We start from the raw sequence: 20180 nt of genomic DNA on the forward strand, positions 1-20180 counted from the left end.
AGGTAGGCTTCGGTCGGCGCAACATCGAGGGCCGAAGGGCCTGTACTGCACTGTATTTGTTCTATATAGGGTCACTTTAATTTCCGTTCCTAAAATTTCTGTCAGGGTACTTGCTACTTTAGTCCAGTATCTACGGATCTTATGACAGGTCCATAAACAATGTACAAGAGTGCCCACCTCTATTTTACATTTGGGACACATTGGAGATGCTCCTGCCTTAAATTTTGCCAATCGATCAGGTGCTATATGGGCCCTATGAAGTATCTTCAGCTGGATAGCCTGAGTTCTGTTACAGATGGTGATTCTTCTGGTGTTTTCCCAAATGTCATTCCACGTTTCTTTAGAGACTTCTAGTCCCAATTCCTGATCCCATGTTTTAAGCAGATTGTCCATATCTCCTGATACTTCATCATGTAGTAAATGATAAATAGTACTGATGGAGGGTACCCCCATTGGTCGTAGTACTCTACATTCTCTATCCAATCTATAAAGGCTATCTCATTCCTGATGAGGGGCTTTTGCCCGAAATGTCGATTTCAAAGCTACTTGGATGCTGCCTGAACTGCTGTGCTCTTCCAGCACCACTAATCCAGAATCTGGTTTTCAGCATCTGCAGTCATTGTTTTTACCTATCTAATAACATAGTCTTCTTCTGTATATAATCTCGAAGATGGAAGTATCGAAAGAGGTCTCCAGAAGGTAATCTGAATTTCTGATGCAGCTGTTCAAAAGACATCAGGACCCCATCTTTAAATGGATCCCCTAGACGTGAGATACCCCAGGATCTCCAGAGTTTAAAAGTGGCACCTGTAAACCCAATTGGAATCCCCATGCTCCCACTATCGGCGCATAGGGAAATGTTTTATGTGAGTTGCCCTCATTTTGCCGCATTATATTCCAAGCTTTAATTGTATTTAGTATTATAGGGTTTTTAACAGTGATCCGTAATGATTTTCCTCTTGTCTGAAAATAAAAGGTTAATAAGTGGGCATTTTACTTAAGCCTCGATGTCCAGCCAGATTGATTGTGGATCAGACAAGGCCCAATCAGCTATGTAACTTAATAGGGAACTTAACTGATATTTCCTAAAATCTGGGAAGTCCAATCCGCCCCTTGCCTGTGACAGCTGTAGCTTCTTCAGCTTAAATGAGGGGCCATCTATGATTCCAGATAAAGGAACCCAACTAGCCATATAATTTACGTAGTGCCAGCCTCGGCAGCATCACCGGAAGCATTCTCATAGGGTATAGGAGACGGGGCAGGACATTCATTTTAATTAGTGCTATTCTACCCAGCCAGGAAATTGGAAGGTCTCCCTATCGCTGGAGGTCCTGCCTCATCCTCTCCAGTAAATGCCTTGTATAACTGACCAAATATAGTGGGGTAATAAAAATGCCTAAATATAAGAAACCCTCCAGGGACCAACGAAAGGGAAAATGGGATCTGTCCACTAAGTGGGGTATCATAGCAAGCCCACCCATTGGCATAGCCTCCGATTTTGAGAAATTATTTTTATAGCCTGAGAATGCGCTAAGTGTATTAATAACTTAGATTAAGCGAGGTACGGACATCAGAGGTTTACTGAGGAATAGAAGAACATCATCTGCATAAAATTACCCTTTACGTTTACCTGTACCAATCCTTGGGGCTGTTTTCTTAGGATCAGCCTGTATAACTTCTGCTGGTGGTTCAATTATTAGCATAAATAACAATGGCGAGAGGGGACATCCCTGACGGCAGCCCCTACCCACACTAAAGCTATCCGAACCTAATCCATTGGTAACCACAACTGTTTTGGGATCACTATACAATGTTGAGACCCATTTGGTAAACACCTTTCCAACGCCAAACCTTTCCAATGTGTAAAACAAATATGACCATTCAACCCTATCGAATGCCTTTTCTACTCCTGGTATCTTTCCCTGATGGCAGGCTTGAGTCATATTCAAAACCCTAATATTATTGGATGATCTATGGCCCTTAATAAACCCCGTCTGATCCTCTTATGATGTGTGGCAGTACCCTTTCTAGTCTCAATGCTAACGTTTTAGAAGGGATTTTAAAATCTACATTTAGCAAGGATATTGGTCTTAATGACGCACAGTCTTCTGGATCCTTTCCTTTTTTAAGGATAAGAGAGATATTTGCCTCTTTCAGCGAAGGCGGGAGACAGCCCTGACTATATGCATAGTTATACATGTCCATAAGTGGACCAGCCAATATTTCTGTAAATTCTTTACAAAATTCAGATTGAAAACCATCTGGGCCAGGTGCCTTACCGCTCTGAAGTTGCCTGATTGCACTAAGTATTTCTTGGGCTGTTGGGGGAGCATTTAAGACCAATACCTGTTCCGGAGTTAGGCCCGGAAAGGTCAAATTTTTAAAAAATGATTGCATCTTCCTAGTCCTGTCTTCACAATCCTGCGATTTATATAAATCAGAATAAAATTTTCTAAAGGTTGCATTAATCCTTTTATGATCATGAGTCAAAATACCCATACTTTCCTTGATAGACGTGATAGTTTGAGGGGTTTTTTTTGCTTTGCAAGAAATGCTAAGTATCTACCCGGTTTGTCGCCAAATTCATATAACCTTTGTTTTGCAAATATTTCCCTCTTAGCCATTTGAGTAAGTGTAGTGTTTAGAGCTGTCCTAAGGGCCGTAATCCTTTGCAATTTGATGACAGAAGGTCTATCAGCGTATGCTGTTTCAGCTGCTTTTAAGCGAGCTTCTAGCAGACGCTATTGTTCTCCCTTTAAATGTTTTCTGGATCACTGAGTAGGAGATAATCAAACCTCATGTGTAAGCTTTGATGGTCTCCCACATCATTGATGGGTTGCTAGCCGTACCTAAATTAATTTCTAAAAAGTTTTAAATTCTTGAGAGAAGTACTTTACAAATTTACTATCTTTCATTACTATCCGAGCCACATGCCAATTGGCATAGGGACAAGAAAATTAGGCAAGTAAACACGTGGCTAAGGAATTGGTGTGGGAAAGAGGGATTCCACTTCATGGGGCATTGGCATCAGTTTTGGAACGGGGGGGAATCTGTACCGTTGGGACGGTCTCCACCTGAACCGATCAGGTACCAATGTTCTAGCGAAGAGGATAAATAGGGTGGTCAGTAGGACTTTAAACTACTGAGTTGGGGGGGGGGGGGGGGGGGGGAAAGAGGGAAAGTGAAAGAGACAGGGAGTATGGAGGTAAATGGAAAGATAAGCAGCAGGATAGCATGTTTCCAGGCGGATTTAAAATTGAGGCAGACTGAGAATGCAGAAAAAAGCAAGGATAACTTAGGACATATGACTTCCAACATCTCTAATGATAAGGAAGTTATCTTTAAGGCACTTTACCTGAATGCTCGTAGCATTCATAACAAAGCCGATGAACTAATGGCACAGATAATAGTGAATGATTATGATGCAGTAGGCATCACAGAGACTTGGTTACAGGGGGGTCAGGACTGGCAGTTAAACCTCCATGGTTTTTCAACTTATCGAAAAGACAGAGAGGTGGGCAGAGGGGGTGGGGTTGCCTTGTTAGTCAAGAACAAAATTAAATCTATGGTATTGAATGACAGTGTCGGATGATGTGGAGTCTGTGTGGGTGGAATTGAGGAACGACAAAGGCAAAAAACCCATAATTGGAGTTGTGTATAGACCTCCTAACAGTGGTCAGGACCAGGGACGCAACATGTACCGGGAAATAGAGAAGGCATGTCAGAAAGGCAAGGTTACATTGATCATGGGAGACTTCAATATGCAGGTGGACTGGGTAAGTAATGTTGCTAGTGGATCTAAAGAAAGGGAATTCATGGAATGCTTACAGGATGGCTTTTTGGAACAGCTTGTCATGGAGCCCACAAGAGAGCAGGCTATTCTGGACCTAGTGCTTTGCAATGAACCAGACTCTATAAAAGATCTTAAAGCAAGGGAACCCTTAGGAAGGAGCGACCATAATATGGTAGAGTTCAGTCTGGAGTTTGAAAGGGAGAAGGCAAAATCGGATGTAATGGTGTTACAGTTGAATAAAGGTAATTATGAGGGCATGAGAGAGGAACTGACTAAAATAGACTGGAAGCAGAGGCTAATCGGGAAGACAGTAGAGCAAAAATGGCAGGAGTTTGTAGGTATAGTTGAGGACACTGTACAGAGGTTCATTCCCAAGAAAAGAAAGATTAACCGGGGAGGGATTAGACAACCTTGGCTGACAAAGGAAGTCAGGAAATGTATTAAAGAAAAAGAGAGATCCTATAAAGTGGCCAAGAGCATTGGGAAATCAGAAGATTGGGAAGGATACAAAAGCAAACAGAGGATAACAAAGAGTGTAATAAGAAATGAGAGGATCAAATATGAAGGTAGGCTAGCCAGTAATATTAGAAATAATAGTAAAGTTTCTTTCAGTACATAAGAAAGAAACGACAGGCAAAAGTATGCATTGGGCCACTTCAAACTGATGCAGGAAGCCTAGTGATGGGAGATAAGGAAATAGCAGGAGAACTTAACAAGTACTTTGCGTCAGTTTTCACAGTGGAAGACATGAGTAATATCCCAAAAATTAAAGGGTGTCACGGGGCTGAGTTGAGTATGGTTGCCATTACGAAAGAGAAAGTGCTAGAAAAGTTAAAAAGTCTTAAAATTGATAAATCTCCTGGCCCCGATGGGATACACCCTAGAGTTCTGAGAGAGGTGGCTGAGGAAATAGCAGAGGCATTGGTTGAGATCTTTCAAGAGTCACTGGAGTCAGGAAAGGTCCCGGATGATTGGAAGATGGCTGTTGTAACCCCCTTGTTCAAGAAAGGATCAAGGCAAAAGATCGAAAATTATAGGCCAATCAGCTTAACCTCGGTTGTTGGTAAAATTCTAGAATCTATCATTAAGGATGAGGTTTCTAAATTATTGGAAGAGCAGAGTCTGATTAGAACAAGTCAACATGGATTTAGTAAAGGGAGGTCATGCCTGCAAACCTGTTGGAATTTTTTGAAGAGGTAAAAAGTAGGTTAGACCAGGGAAACCCAGTGGATGTGGTCTATCTAGACTTCCAAAAGGCCTTTGATAAGGTGCCACACGGGAGGCTGCTGAGCAAGGTGAGGGCCCATGGTGTTCGAGGTGAGCTGCTGGGATGGATTAAGGATTGGCTGTCTAACAGAAGGCAGAGAGTTGGGATAAAAGGTTCTTTTTCAGAATGGCAGCCGGTGACGAGCGGTGTCCCGCAGGGTTCGGTGCTGGGGCCACAGCTGTTCGCATTATATATTAATGATTTGGATGAGGGAACCGGGGGCATTCTAGCGAAGTTTGCCGATGATACGAAGTTAGGTGGACAGGCAGGTAGTACCGAGGAAGTGGGGAGGCTACAGAAGGATCTAGACAGGTTGGGAGAGTGGTCCAGGAAATGGCTGATGGAATTTAACGTGAGCAAGTGCGAGGTCTTGCACTTTGGCAAAAAGAATAAAAGCATGGACTACTTTCTAAATGGTGAGAAAATTAATAAAGCCAAAGCACAAAGGGATCTGGGAGTGCTAGTCGAGGATTCTCTAAAGGTAAACACGCAGGTTGAGTCTGTGATTAAGAAAGCGAATGCAATGTTGTCTCTTATCTCAAGAGGGTTGGAATATAAAAGCAGAGATGTACTACTAAGACTTTAGAAAGCTCTGGTTAGGCCCCATTTGGAGTACTGTGTCCAGTTTTGGTCCCCACACCTCAGGAAGGACATACTGGCACTGGAACGTGTCCAGCGGAGATTCACACGGATGATCCCTGGAATGACAGGTCTAGCTATGAGGAACGGCTGAGGATACTGGGATTGTATTCGTTGGAGTTTAGAAGATTAAGGGGAGACTTAGAGATGTACAAAATAATACATGGCTTGGAAAAGGTGGATGTTAGGAAATTGTTTCCATTAGACGAGGAGACTAGGACCCGTGGACACAGCCTTAGAATTGGAGGGGGTCATTTCAGAACAGAAATGCGGAGACATTTCTTCAGCCAGAGAGTGGTGGGCCTGTGGAATTCATTGCCACGGAGTGCAGTGGAAGCCGGGACGCTAAATGTCTTCAAGGCAGAGATTGATAGATTCTTGTTGTCTAGAGGAATTAAGGGCTACGAGGAGAACGCTGGTAAGTGGAGCTGAAATGCGCATCAGCCATGTGGACTCGATGGGCCGAATGGCCTTACTTCCACTCCTATGTCTTATGGTCTATTAGGAAGGGGTCCATATGCCAATGCAGAGGGGATGTCCCCTTGTTTCTCGCCTTCATTTCCATACATACAGCAGTGTGGTCGAAAATTGCTATACTACCTATTTTACAGGATGTTATGGAATTTTAAAAAATTGAGGGGGCAAAAAACATCAATTCTGGTATGACATTTATGTGGATTGGAGTAAAAGCAAAATCTCTGCCTTGTGGATGAAGACATCTCCATACATCTACTAATCCTAATTCTTTGTTCATATCCACCAATTGTCTAGATTTGGGAGATACTCCTGCAGTACTCTTGGGAATCCTATCTATTTCCAGATCCATAATACAATTATAGGGGGAGACTTTAATTGTATGACGGGCACCAAGAGCCATCAATTTTGAGAAGGCTTCCGTTATAAATTTAAAGGGGTGTGCTGGGGGTCAGTACAAATTTAAAATCCCATATTCCTCTCCATTTATAAGGGCTTTAATCATAATGTATCGTCCAGATTCATCTTTTATCTGATTTAGGATTTTGAAAGGGAAATTATTCCGAATAAGAATAACTCCCCTACTTTTTGAGCTAAAAAGAAGAAAAAAATGGCCTGATCAAATCCACCCTGTCATAATTTCAAGTGTTCTTTATCCAACAAGTCTGTTTCCAGTAGGAGAGCTATATCAACTTTCTTTCTTGAGATTTGATAATATTTTCTTCCTTTTGACTAGCGAATTACTCCCCTTGACATTACAGGTGCACCACTTAACTGACTGATCAACCATAAATCCTCCGGGCAAATCAGAGACCCCTTGGGAGGGGAAACCCTATCCAGAACATCCTGAGCATGGAGCATATAAGATTCACAAAAATAAAGGCTCTCTTATACACTCAACAGTATAATAAAAAACTATTTCTAAATAATAAAAAAATATAAAATGTATTTAAATGGAGATTTTCCCCCTTGTTCCCAGGGAGTGTCACTTCCTTTCCAAAAGGTCCATCGTATCCTCTCCCAACCAATGCCCCACCCTTGACCCAGGCGCTCCTCAATAGGATGAGGAGAATTCAGATAGAATACAAAGCTAGAGTTAACAGTGAGTACCCTACCCCCACCCCCACACCAACACCTGGATATAATTGATAATGTTAATACCATGTGTAAACATATATAACTATAAAATTACAACCTTAACAAATAATAAATAAAATAATACAAAACAACAAGGGAAAACAACCCCGCTCCTAGAGACAGAGGTAAAAAAGAGAAGTAGGTAACCACGTCCCCCCCACCAACATTATGGGCCAGGGGATTATACACATACATAGAATAATTTTTTAAAAACCAGGTCGGGGGGGGGGAAATCGTTAAATAGAGAGCAAATAAATAAATCCCTCTCCCCACCCCCCCAAGATAATATTAAACAGTAAGGTAAGAAAAAAAAAAGAGGGGGGATATAAACTGGAGTTGGGGGCGGGGGGGGGGCAAACCAACATCAATTATCTCTTACACTTTATCTAAGAAAGTCCAAAAATTCCTTCACCTTTTCCAGCAATCTGAAGTTATACACGGATCCTTCATGGTTAAAGCATAGCGTCGCTGGGTAGCGTAAGGAGTACTGAATATTTAAGTCCCTTAAACACTCCTTTGCCTCATAGAATGCCTTCCTCTTTCGGACCAGAGCTGGGGAAATGTCCTGAAATAACATGATCTTGGATCCTTTATAGATCATGGCTTGGGGATCTTTTCCAAGATTTCTAGAGGCTTCTAGGAGTATCTGCCTCTCTTCATAGCTCTGCAGCCGGAACAGGACTGGGCGGGGGTGCTGGTTCGAACCGGGCCCGCGTATTGCAACCCGGTAGGCCCATTCCACCCTTACCTGGCCTGATCCAGCCTCCAGATTTAAAAGCTGTGGCAGCCACTGCTCGAGGAATGCTGTAAGCTGGCCTTCCTCTTCCCGTTCAGGCAGGCTCGGCAAACGAATATTTTTTCAACGACCATGATTATAGAGGTCATCAATATGATTCTCTAAGGTCCAGACCCAATCCACGGCCGATTGCAATGTAGTTTCAGAGGTCGCGGCCTTTAGCTCTGCCCCTCCAACTCGGCGCTCGATTTCTTTAATGTCTCGGTCGTGCTTTTGCAGCGCGGCCGAGAGCGAGTCCCATCGGCTTCGGGATTCTTCAATAAAAGCGTCGATCTTCGCATCCAGTTTAGAGATGATTTCCATGAGGCTCGCCACCATAGGCAAGTCCCCTGGGGCAGCTGCGGGCGCCTCTGCTGCAGCTGGAGAGGGTGGGGGAGGGGTTCCTGCTTGCTGAGAGCTGCGGGCTCCCTTCCCTTTAGTCATTTTTACTAAAGATTAGATTGTTTAAATTTAATACAAAGCAACTAATTAAATTAAACAGCAATTTTAAATGATTTGGTGAGTGTGGTGGGGTTGGGTGGCCCACTTTGCCCAAGTCTTGGGAGGAGCACTATAGACTCAGACTTGCTGGGTCACCGCCATCTTGGATCCCCCCTACAGGCGATTCTTAAAAAAAAAGTGTCAAAATCCAAACAATCCTGTTAGCACGCAATTTCCAGACAGGTGAGGATGACTTAGCTCAGTTGGCTGGATAGCCGGTTTGTGATGCAGAGTGGGTGGTACTCAGAAGTTGTGGGCAGCATGGTGGTTCAGTGGTTATAGGTGGTACAGTGGCTAGCACTGCCATTCCACAGCGCCAGGGATCCAGGGTCAAATCTACCAGTGGGCAATTGTGCAAATTCCACACAGACATTCTCCCTGTTACTGCTTGGGTTTCCCCCAGGTGCTTATGACGGAGTCATTCCAACATTGTTGGTTCAATCGCCGCACCAGCTGAGGTTACCATGAAGTACTCTTCCTTTTCAATCTTCCCCCTTGTCTGAGGCATGGAGACCCTCAGGTAAAATCACCAATCATCTCTCTCTAAAGCAGCCTTATGGTCCAGTACGACGACTGTACTTTGCACTAGTCAGTGCACTCATGAAGACAATGAACTAGCTTGGAAGAGAGAAGGTGAACATCTCTCACGCTGCTGGAGTTTTCTTCAGGCCTTTATTCCCTCCATGTGTGGAAGGCCAGAAGACCAAACTTTTTTTTTAAAAAAAAGCTTTTACCAAGCCATTCTTAAATCAGAAGTTACCAAATCCATTATTAAAACTTGGATCTGGATGTAGGTTTGCGCGCTGAGCAGCAAGGCTCATTTTCAGATGTTTCATCACCATAGTCAGTAACAACTTCAGTGAGCCTCTGGACGAAGCACTGCTGATCATTCCTCCTTTCTATGTTTGGGTTTCTGTGGGTTGGTGATGTCATTTCCTGTGGTGATATCATTTCCTGTTCTTTTTCTCAGGGGGTGGTAAATGAGGTCTAACTCAAATGTATTTGTTGATAAAGTACTGGTAGGAATGCCATGCTTCTAGGAATTCTCGTGCATGCCTGTTTGACTTGTCCTAGGATGGATGTGTTGGCTCAGTCGAAGTGGTGACCTTCCTTACCTTACCTAAAGATACTAGCGAGAGAAGGTCATGTCGTTTTATGGCAAGTTGATGTTCATGTATCCTGGTGGCTACATGCAAACAAGCAAAACTAATGTCATTTACAAAATACCGTGCAAGAAATGTAACAAACACTACATTGGACAAAAAGGCAGAAAACTAACCACCAGAATAAATGAACATCAACTAGCCACAAAACAACATGGCCCTCTCTCACTAGTATTCTTATATACAAAGGAAGGAAGGACGCCACTTTGACTGGGACAACACACCCATCCTAGAACAGGTTAAACAGAGACACGCATGTGAATTCCTAGAAGTTTGGCATTCCAACCGGAACTTTATCAACAAACACATTGAGTTGGACCCCATTTACCACCCCCTGAAAAAAAAAACAGGAAATGATATCACCATCACAAAGAAACCCAAACTTATAAATAGAAAGCAGGAATCATCAGCACTGCTTCATCTGGAGGTTCACTGAAGAGGTTACCTAGTATGGTGATGAAATGTCTGAAAATGAACCTTCCAGCTCAGCAAGCAAACCAACATCAGAACCTCAACCCAAGCTACATATCCTCTCAAAACTCATTAAAACTTGAGTGGAAACAAGGAAAAAAAATCTTATTCAGCAAAACAAATCATAGTATATTATTTCTACTTAGATTAATTTAGCTATATGGTAACAAAAGCACTGACCTGTCTATTTGAAGGGTCATTAAATGTCTTGTCATCCTTCTCAGCTTTCCATTCATGGGCCATCTTTGCAAACTTCTCTTTTTCCAACGCCGTCAGTGACTACAACAGAAAATAAATTGAATTACAATATAGATATTACACCTATGCATATTATCTCCTAGTTTTTAAACAAGTATGAAAAACAAAATCGATTCAGTGGGGAGTGCTGGATTTTTTGTAAGACATTTTATATTGCAAGATTGAAAGCCAAAACCCAATTGGCCCTGTATGACCAAAGGATTGGTGTGAGCAATGCAATGAACAGATGTAAAACAATACCTACTGCCAAGTTTGAGTTGTATAGAAGGTTGACTACAGCATCCATAGACAGTAAGAAACAAAATACTACTGGATCCTATTTTAAAACTAGTTGATCACTTCAGTCTCAAGAGAAGTTGAATTTTGATATCAAGAAAGAATGAAGGTAAATAGCAATAGACAATGTAACCAATGAGCAGGTAGGGATGGAGAAAGTATTGACCTGTAATTGGTGGAGTGAAGAGTGTTTTCCCACAAGGAGATGGTAAAGAAAAAGACTAAATAATTGCTGGAAGTTTTTCCTTCCAGCACTTACAAATTAATCATATGTTAAAAATGTATGTTTGGTTACTTAATAGAAGGACGGACAGAAGGCAAAAACTTACATCTTGACGGTGAACTTTAACTAGTCAAGCAAGTTCAGTGTATGTTGCATGGCCAGCAACATGACAGATGCCAAACCTCCACTTTTAGAATATCCAGTGTTAGTTTGGACTTGCCTATTTGGTTCACATGCTAGTTTCTCTAACAAGGTTTCTAGGTCTCCAAGCAGTTTCTTAGGCACTTACAAAATAGAATCTCAAGAGAGGCTTTTTTTTTTAAGATAGGAAAACAGAGTATACAAGTTTAGACCCAAACAAAACAAAGAGGGAAAAAAAAAGAGTAGGGAATAAGAGAAGCAATATTAGGGAAGGGAGATTGTGGTAGGATAAACAGAAACTCAGCCAGTGATTGTAACAAGATCAAAAAATGCTTGCAAAAACAGGAAAAGAAAAAAAAAGGTAGTACAAGTGAGAAGAGAACTTAAAATATAATATGTATAATGTAATTTCTTTCTTCCTTCAAGGATCACAATTTTGCTTCAGCAGAACTAAATACACAAAATTCATTGGCACTGATTTTGAAGTTAGCTAAGTTATGACGCTGAGTAATTGATTTGAAGGCAGCCCCCGCCAAATACCTTGTGATTTGTGGCATCTATTTCCACTTTGCAAACAATTTGAATCTAGTACCTGGTCCAGGGATCTCCAAGCATTCAGCAATATCAGAAAGGGTAAGCAGTCAACCACACCAAAGTACTCAGAACAAAATCAATTTAGTTGAAATTGTTGGAGGGGAAATAAATGATTGGCACATGCAAGTATGTCAATTTATTATATTTCAGCCTAAGAGTTTAAAATGTAAACTTTTTACATTCTGTAATTATAAGATTAGATTTTCAGGGATAGTGGGGCTCTCAGCAGTCCTTTGAACTTTATTTAAAATTTGATCAGTTGGGGGGGGGATTCAAAATGGCAGTGACCCATTAAGTCTGCTTTGCTGAGCTCTGCACCAGAACCCAGACAAAGTGGGGCATTCACCCTCCCTTTACTACTTCATGTGCTGGAAATAACCATTTCTTGACCCTAGAACCATCTTAAAATCAGTTTGAAATTGAGGATCACATCAGGCAGGGAGCCCCCCCACAACAGACACACCAGTGGCCATAGCATCGGCCTCCGTGACTTCCCCAGGGGACTCACCTATAGAGCAGAGGCTGACCATGGAGTTCGTGTTTGTCGATGAAAGACAGCCAGTCCAGGCTTGAAATCAATCTCGGTCATGCTGCAGAGGCATGACCAGGAGATCCAGCCCAGAGGGCAGCGTGTCGGGGAGGCGGAGCAACAGGCCACAGCTTCAAAGGCTGCGGCAGAATCCTTGACGGGCTGGGTCCAGGCCCTGGAATGGTGAGTGCGGGCTATGGAAGGAGCAGGTCAATGACCTCGAAAAGTAAGGTAGTCAGAAGAACATCTCTTTGGCAGGGGCTTCCTGAATGGGAAGAGGAAGGCCAGCTCATCAGCTTCTTGGAGCAATGGCTCCTGCAGTATCTGAAGCTGGAAGTCAAGGTGGGCCAGGTGCAGGTCAAACGGGCCCACCACACTGCAGTGCCCCCACCTGGTCATAGTGCGACTCCAGCGTTATAGAGATAAACAAATGATGCTGAAACCTTTAGAGCACTGGGGAAGGACCCTCAGGCTCTGATATAGAAAAGCATAATTTGTGATCCTTTATAAGATTTCTCTCTGGTCATGATTCATGAGAGAAAGGACTTCGATGAGGTAAAAATGCGGCTGAGGGACTTGAATATTCAGTATTCCCTTAGATATCCGGCGATACTGTGTCTCAGCCCAGAAGGTCTGTGTTCAATTTTGATTTCACTGGAAAAGGGAAAGACTTCTTGGATACTTTAAAATACACTGACTGGCTTGAATAATATGGACAATTATGTTTATTTTGTTTTGTCTCCAAATTTGCCTGGTTGTTTGGGGGGGGGGGTGGAGGGGGCAGGTTTAATATATGTCAGGATCATAATTATTGCATCAGAACATTATTTCAACGAGCCAACACACACTGCAGCACAGAGGAACTACGCAGAGCAGAGGAAAATCACCTATACAGTGTATTCAAAAAGAATGGGTACCCAATGAAGAGTCTGCCGATTCCTCAGCAACAAACCCAAACAAGCAGATAAAACATGTCCTGAAAGCCTAGCCACTCTCCCCTACATCAAAGGCATTTCTGAAACAACTGCCAGACTACTCAGACCCCTTCGCATCATGGTAGCCCACAAACCCACCAACACACTAAAACAGCAGCTAATTAACTTGAAAGACCCTACACAGATGAGCAAAACTAATATCATTTACAAAATATTATGCAAGAACTGTAACAAACATTACACTGGACGAACAGGCAGAAAACTAGCCACCAAGATACATGAACACCAACTAGCCACAAAAAGACATGACCCTCTCTCACTAGTATTCTTATATTCAAAGGAAGGAAGGACACCACTTCTACTGAGGCAACAGATCCATCCTAGGACAAGACAAACAAACATCGACACACACGAGAATTCCTAGAAGCATGGCATTCCAACTGAAACTATCAACAAATGAGTTAGACCCCATTACCACTCCCTGAGAAAAGGAGCTGGAAGTGACTTCACCACAGGAAATGACATCACCAACCAAAGAAACTCAAACATAATTGAAAAGTAGAAATTTTCAGTATTGCTTCGCCTGAGGCCCACTGAAGAAGTTACCCAGTAGGGTAACGAAACATCTGGAAATGAACCTTCCAGCTCAGCGAGTAAGCCTACATCCAAAATCTCAACCTGAGCTACAAATCTTCTCAAAACTTGTTATGTGGAGAGGTCTTTACCCCGAAGGTAGGGATTTTACCTTTTTTTCTAACCCACATAAGTGCCAGACTAGAATTGACAGGATATTTTGTCCCATCAACCTTTTTGAACTCAGTACTGTCTTGTAGAACAGGGAACATAGCCGTTTCTGATCACGCAACAGTGTATATGGAGGTCAAGGCCAGTGGTTGCAGGATGGGCTCTCAGCACTGGAGCATGGATAGTTTCCACCTTAAAGATAGCAAGTTTATAGAGTATTTTTTGCGGAAGTTTAAAATCCTTCAGGATATTATTTAGGTACGGCCAGTAATCCAGTGGGAGACTGCCAAGGCCTATGCACGAGACTTGATTATTTCTTACTCTGCGACCCGAAAGCAACAGACGGGAGAACATCAACGTTTGCTCGAGGTTCGTCTGAAGGCAGCTGAGTTAGCAGACTTTGACAGACCATCTGTAACTAAATTGCAGCAGATTACAGCCCTGAGGGCTACTTTGAATGCTGCACACACCCAGACAGCAAAGAAGGAAATCTCTGTTTGCGAAACAGAGATTATTTGAGTGTGGTGATAAACCAGGTAGATGGCCAGAACTTGGCCAGAAAGAAGAATATCCCCAATCTATTACATCCAGAGAGAGTGCTGGTACTCTTACTTGCAATGCTAAAAAGATTAACGCAGCATTTAGAAAGTTTTACTTTGAGCTGTATTGATCATTGTGACGACAAAATGAAAATGGAATCCTTTTTTTAAGGCTCTGAACATTCTGGGTGTAACTTCAGGGCAGGCGGCCTCTGAATGCCCCCCTGACAATTCAGAAAATACAGGAGGCGGTGAGGCTGCTCCAGAGTGGTAAAGCACCCAGCCCAGATGGATTTCAAAGTTTTATAAGGAGTTTACAGACAAGCTGGCTGGGCCACTCTTTGATATGTACAATTACTCATTCAGTCAGGACTGTCTCCCATCTTCTTTGGGAGAAGCAAATTATTCTCTTATTCTTAAGAAAAACCCCAGAGGATTGCACTTCATACAGGCCCATATCATTAGTGAATGCAGATTTTAAAATCTTATCGAAAATGCTAGCATTAAGGCTGGAGAGGACATTGCCTTTTATTGTAAAGGAGGACCAGACAGGTTTTATGAAGGGTCACAGGCCTACCAAAAATATTTTTTTTTAAAAAGTACTAAATATGGTCCAAATATGTCAAAGATCGATCCCAGGTTTGGTTGTCTTCCTGGATGCAGACAAAGCATTTGATCAGGAGTGGCCATACCTCTTATGCCATGAAACGATTTGGTCTTGGAGGGATTTTTGCCAAATGGGTGGGGCAGCGTTGCATAGTGATCCGAAAGCAGCGGTTCTTACTAATGGTATGAAGTCAGATAGCTTTAGTGTTGGCAGAGGCTGCTGACAAGGGTGCCCTCTCTTGCCACTATTATTTACATTGGTGATCGAGTTGCTGGTGGAGGCCATCCAAATGGATCCCAATATAACTGTCCCGGAGGTAGAGTCAGGCAGGTATAAAATCACCCTCTCTTTGGAAAATATCCTTTTCTTTTTAACTGATCCAATGACATCTGTGTCCTACTTAATACAAGTGATTAATCTGTTTGGTTTGTTTTCAGGGTATAAAATTAATTCCATAAAAATCAGAGGCCATGTCTGTGGGGGGCCTTACTAGTTTATCCAGTTTTAGGGTCGGAACCTGTTTCCCTTTCCAGTGGTTACAGGGAGGTTTTTGTAATTCGATATTTTTATCACCCTGATCTTCAATCAACTATATAAAAGCTAACTATGTGCAGTTGTTAGAGAAGATAAGGCAGGATCTTCAGCGCTGGGAAGATCTTCCGATATCTTGGTTGGGTAGAATAGCTCTGGTTAAAATGAATGTTCTTCCTTGCTTATTATATCCCATGCAAATGCTCCCTTTGATGCTGCCAAGACAGAGCACTACAGAGGCTTTACAGTTGGCTTGAATCTTTTATCTGGCACCAGCCTCTTATCAAGCTGGATAAACTGCAGCTTCCACCTGGACTCTGGCTTTAAGTTCTGGGAGTCCAAAGGAATCTCCTGTTTGGTAGTTTGATTTGACAGGGAGGTCATGATGTCTTTTGAGCAGCTGAGTCAGAAATTTGAGCTACCTAAGAGAGAGATCTCTTTCATTACTTCCAGATTAGAAACTTCATACAAAAAAAAGACTACAATGATGGTTAGTCCCTACAAGTCAGACATGGAGAGGAGTGCACTCCGGTCTACGGGCACCCTCTCAGTAGTACTCAGTATCAGTTGTTAGGAAGTAATATTTCGAAGGATAGAGTAGCTATGCAGAACCTGGACTCAAAATTGAGGGTAGAAATCTCAGAGATGTGGTAGGATATCTGGGAAAATGTTAGGAAGATCTCGATTTGCAATAGGACCCAGGACATTCAACTGAAGGTACTCCATATGGCTCACTTGGCACCGGAACGGGTTGTGAAATTCAAGACAGGAGTGTCCCCAATGTGCCTCAAATGTATGTTGGCATTCTTAATCATATCTTGTGGTCATGCCACAAGATTCGCAGGTATTGGGATGCCATAGTGAGTGTTTAGGAAGAGGTTTTGGGAACTGAAGTTAAGTTGGATCCAGTGTCCCTCCTTTTGGGTCTTCTCTTTGGATGTGCATAAGAAAGAATTTTAAACAATTCTTTCATTCTTTGCGGGGAAGAACATTCTAATGAGCTGGGTGTCGGAGAATCCCCCAGGGCTCTCGAGCTGGCGTAGGTTAGTCATGGAACACATTCCCCTAGACGTCCTTAAGAGTGTGGTGCACCAGAAAACTGAATTGTTTTACAAAACAAGGTGGCCCTTTTTGAATTATATTGACACAGACTTGTCGGCTATACTGATCAGGGCCTTTGTGTAGCCATGAGGGTTGTGCTTGGCGGTCCGGGGCTTCTGATCAAACACTGGTTTACTTACTATTGCTCCCAGTGGTGGGGAGCTTCAGTGAGATTTCACTGAGTGTAGTAATTTAATTGAATATAACTTAAGTTCAATTGCTATAACTTGGTTTAATTTTATTTTGTTTATTAATTTTTCTTCTTTTTCCTTGGTTATTTATTGAATTGTAGTTTTTGCAGAGTTTTTTTCCCATGTTTTGGTAATTTGTGGAGTAGAGTAATAGTTTGTTTCTAATTGTTATTATATTAGGAAGTGGTTATACTATTTTGTAATTTTGTAAGTGGTTTTGTAATCTTGTAAAAGAAAACTTAAAAGTATTTTAATTGAAAAAAAAAATTTAAAATTTGATCAGTTTCCTTGAGGTTTTCAAAGTTTGGGAGAAGATTTGTAGCTCAGGTTCTCATTGTTGTGGTTCTGTTCGCCGAGCTGAGAATTTGTGTTGCAGACGTTTTATCCCCTGTCCAGGTGACATCCTCAGTGCTTGGGAGCCTCCTGTGAAGTGCTTATGTGATGTTTCCTCCGGTATTTATAGTGATTTTATCTGCCGCTTCCGGTTGTCAGTTCCAGCTGTCCGCTGCCGTGGCCAGTATATTGGGTCCAGGTCGATGTGCTTGTTGATTGAATCAGTGAACTACTACTATTATTGGGACAAGCCAAACAGAACAGCCAGGGAATTCCTAGAGGCATGGCACTCATCCACTAATTCAAATCACATCACAGAAGCACTTCACAGGAGGCTCCCAAGCACTGAGGATGTCACCTAGACAGGGGACAAAACGTCTGCAACACAAATTCCCAGCTTGGCGAACAGATCCTTGAGGTTTTGCTTGTTACAGTGCCTCATTTGTTCTACTTCAATTGAGTAAAGATATAAAGAAATAATACATTTTTGTATTTTCGTTTTAGTTGTAATATTTATGCCACTTTAAAGGAGTTGATTTCTTTGATTTATCAAAAAATATATACTCTTAGTTTCTTCTGCTCCTGTAATGTTATTGTGTCTCTAAGAGATGTGTTTTGGTCTGGTTTCTTTGAGCAAGATATTGGGGTGCAGGTGCCAAGCGGTCTTTGAGAAAAATCAACAACTTATGAAATCTTGGGTGCTTTTTAAAGAAACACTGTAATAAATGCAGCAACTTGTATGGTCACGCTCCCACCCAAAGAGATTTTAGGTTTAACTTTTTGCAGTTGGGGTCTTGATGTGAAAGCTAATTCTTTCCCCTTCTTAGTTACAGAAAAAAGCTGCAGGTTCTCTGCTAGGGAGTTTTTTGAGAGATAATCTGTCTTCTGAAATTTCCTTTTGCCAAGGGTGTGTTTCTTGGATGTTACTATGTTGGAACAGTTAATTAGTAATACAGAGGAACTTCAATTATCCAAAGGACATAGGCCAGGAGTATTTCGTTCGGTTAATCAAATTCCAGATATAAAATGCTGGATAATAGTTTAGCCAAGGATCAGGACCCTGTGATCTTGCTGCACAATCAGATATTCAGATAATCAAATGCCAGATACTCAAGATTCCTCTGTAGTTGTTTTATCAACTATTCTGTTTAAGGTTTCCAGAGTTATTACAATTCCTATTGTCATATTTTAACTATTGAGCACAAACAAAATGCATTTTGCTTTAAATCCAATGATCAGCAGAATTGCAGCTGGAACACAATTCCATATATTTAAAGTAAAAACAACTTCCGGTCTAGACCATCTTCTGAATACTTTTGAGGGGGTTTGGTCTCATCCATAAAAATCCCTTTTATTTTGTGTTTTTTTTAAAAATATTCTCAACAAGAATCTGGAAAACAGCAATAAATGCTGGCCAGCCACCAACATCCACACTTTTCAAAAAAAATCCACATTCTTCCTACCAAAAGACATCATTGCACATGTCTCCATTAAAATTGGATCTTTGATATGCCTACACAGTCCACAAATCAGTGTCTTCTTGGAGGTCTATTGCCATCCTCCTCACAAAACATATTTCCAGGTTTTTTTTTGTCATCTTCACACTTTGCCCTGTAAACCCAAGGCTGGCTCTTTAATGCAGACTGAAAGTGACACAGTGGGGCTAAAACTAACCTCTGAAGGAACCCATATGCCTCCCTCAGCCTAGAAACAACCATTCATCGCCACACACTGTTTACAATCAGTCAACTTCATGTCCACCCAACAAACTGACCCGTTTATACCAAAAGTCGTGTTCGTGGCCCCAAAAGACTTCACAAGGAAAAAACAACCAAGAACAACTGCGGAAGCTTAAAAAAACTTGCCAACAATAAAAAAAAAGTGCTGGAAAAATCTCAGCAGGTTCTGACAGCATCTGTGGAGAGAAATCAGTTCACATTTCGAGATAACTGTTCTGAAGAAGGGTCACTGAACCTGAAGCGTTAATTCTGACTTCTCTCTCCACAGACGCTGTCAGGCCTACTCAGACTTTTCCAGCAATTTCTGTTATTTCGTTTCTCCTCACCGTCCAGGCCGAGCTGCAGAGGGGGGCCGCGTCCTTCAGCCCCTTCACCTCAAAGCCCTGCCGCCTCAGCTCCGGGATCTTCTCCAACATGAAGAAATAGAAAGGATTTCTCGTCGGTTTCTTCCGCGACATCGTGACCTTGGTCCGAGAGCGGCCTGGTCGGGCGCTGCGGCGGGAGCGAGACAGGGCAGAGAGGATCGGGCCGGTCAGATCAGGCTCAATCCGGAAGCCAGCCAATCAGCAACAGGCGCGACAAATTGGCGGCAAATCTTGGGCGTAGAGCACGTGAGTGTGGGTGGGTGTGTGCACGCGCACTGGATGCAATCACCACCCTGCAGCCTCAGTGACAATTGCTGCTGCATTTCAATCCAGGCAATTGCAACCAAATTATGGTCTCATTTTCAAACCCTGACCATTGACATAATAACCACACTTAACGCTGGTTTCTCCTTCCCAGTCCACTGGAGGCTATAATGTAGTCGAGTTCAATATTTTATGTGGAGAAAATATTCTGCTGATCACTTTAACTGAGTTTCCTCCACTGGGAATATAACTTATTGCGTGCAAAATATTACTTTTCTTTCCCTGTGGCAATATGATTAATATCAAGAGATTGCTAGGACTTCTGGACATGGTCATTATGAAATATTTGCCATGAATTTTCTTATGCATATGTAAGTTTTAAAAATAATTTGTCTGAATTTTAAATGTCGCAAGATTGGGTTATAATGCAGAACCAGGTCACTTGTACAGTACAGAGCAAAATAAATCTGCTGTTACCATCTGGAATGCTGAAGCTATATTTTTACAAGCTGGGAAACAGATGGAGGATATTACACAAAGCTCCAGTACAGCTGGAGTCACAGAGAACTAACCCTTCTACGTGCAGGTAA

General features: G+C 42.2%; 1 protein-coding gene across 1 annotated transcript in view; it reads right to left on the reverse strand.

Moving 5' to 3' along the window:
• The window catches only part of LOC140485848 (protein maelstrom homolog), a 73817-nt gene extending 54342 nt beyond the window's left edge, over window positions 1-19475 (reverse strand). The window contains exons 1-2 of the mRNA XM_072584308.1: window positions 19288-19475; window positions 10401-10499 (exon numbers count right to left, since the gene is read on the reverse strand). Coding sequence (XP_072440409.1) covers window positions 10401-10499; window positions 19288-19419 — 231 coding nt within the window. The 5' untranslated portion in view covers window positions 19420-19475. The remainder of the gene's footprint in view (window positions 1-10400; window positions 10500-19287) is intronic.
• Window positions 19476-20180: the final 705 nt, after the last annotated feature.

This window comes from Chiloscyllium punctatum, chromosome 15 (assembly GCF_047496795.1).
Source record: "Chiloscyllium punctatum isolate Juve2018m chromosome 15, sChiPun1.3, whole genome shotgun sequence".
NCBI classification, from domain to species: domain Eukaryota; kingdom Metazoa; phylum Chordata; class Chondrichthyes; order Orectolobiformes; family Hemiscylliidae; genus Chiloscyllium; species Chiloscyllium punctatum.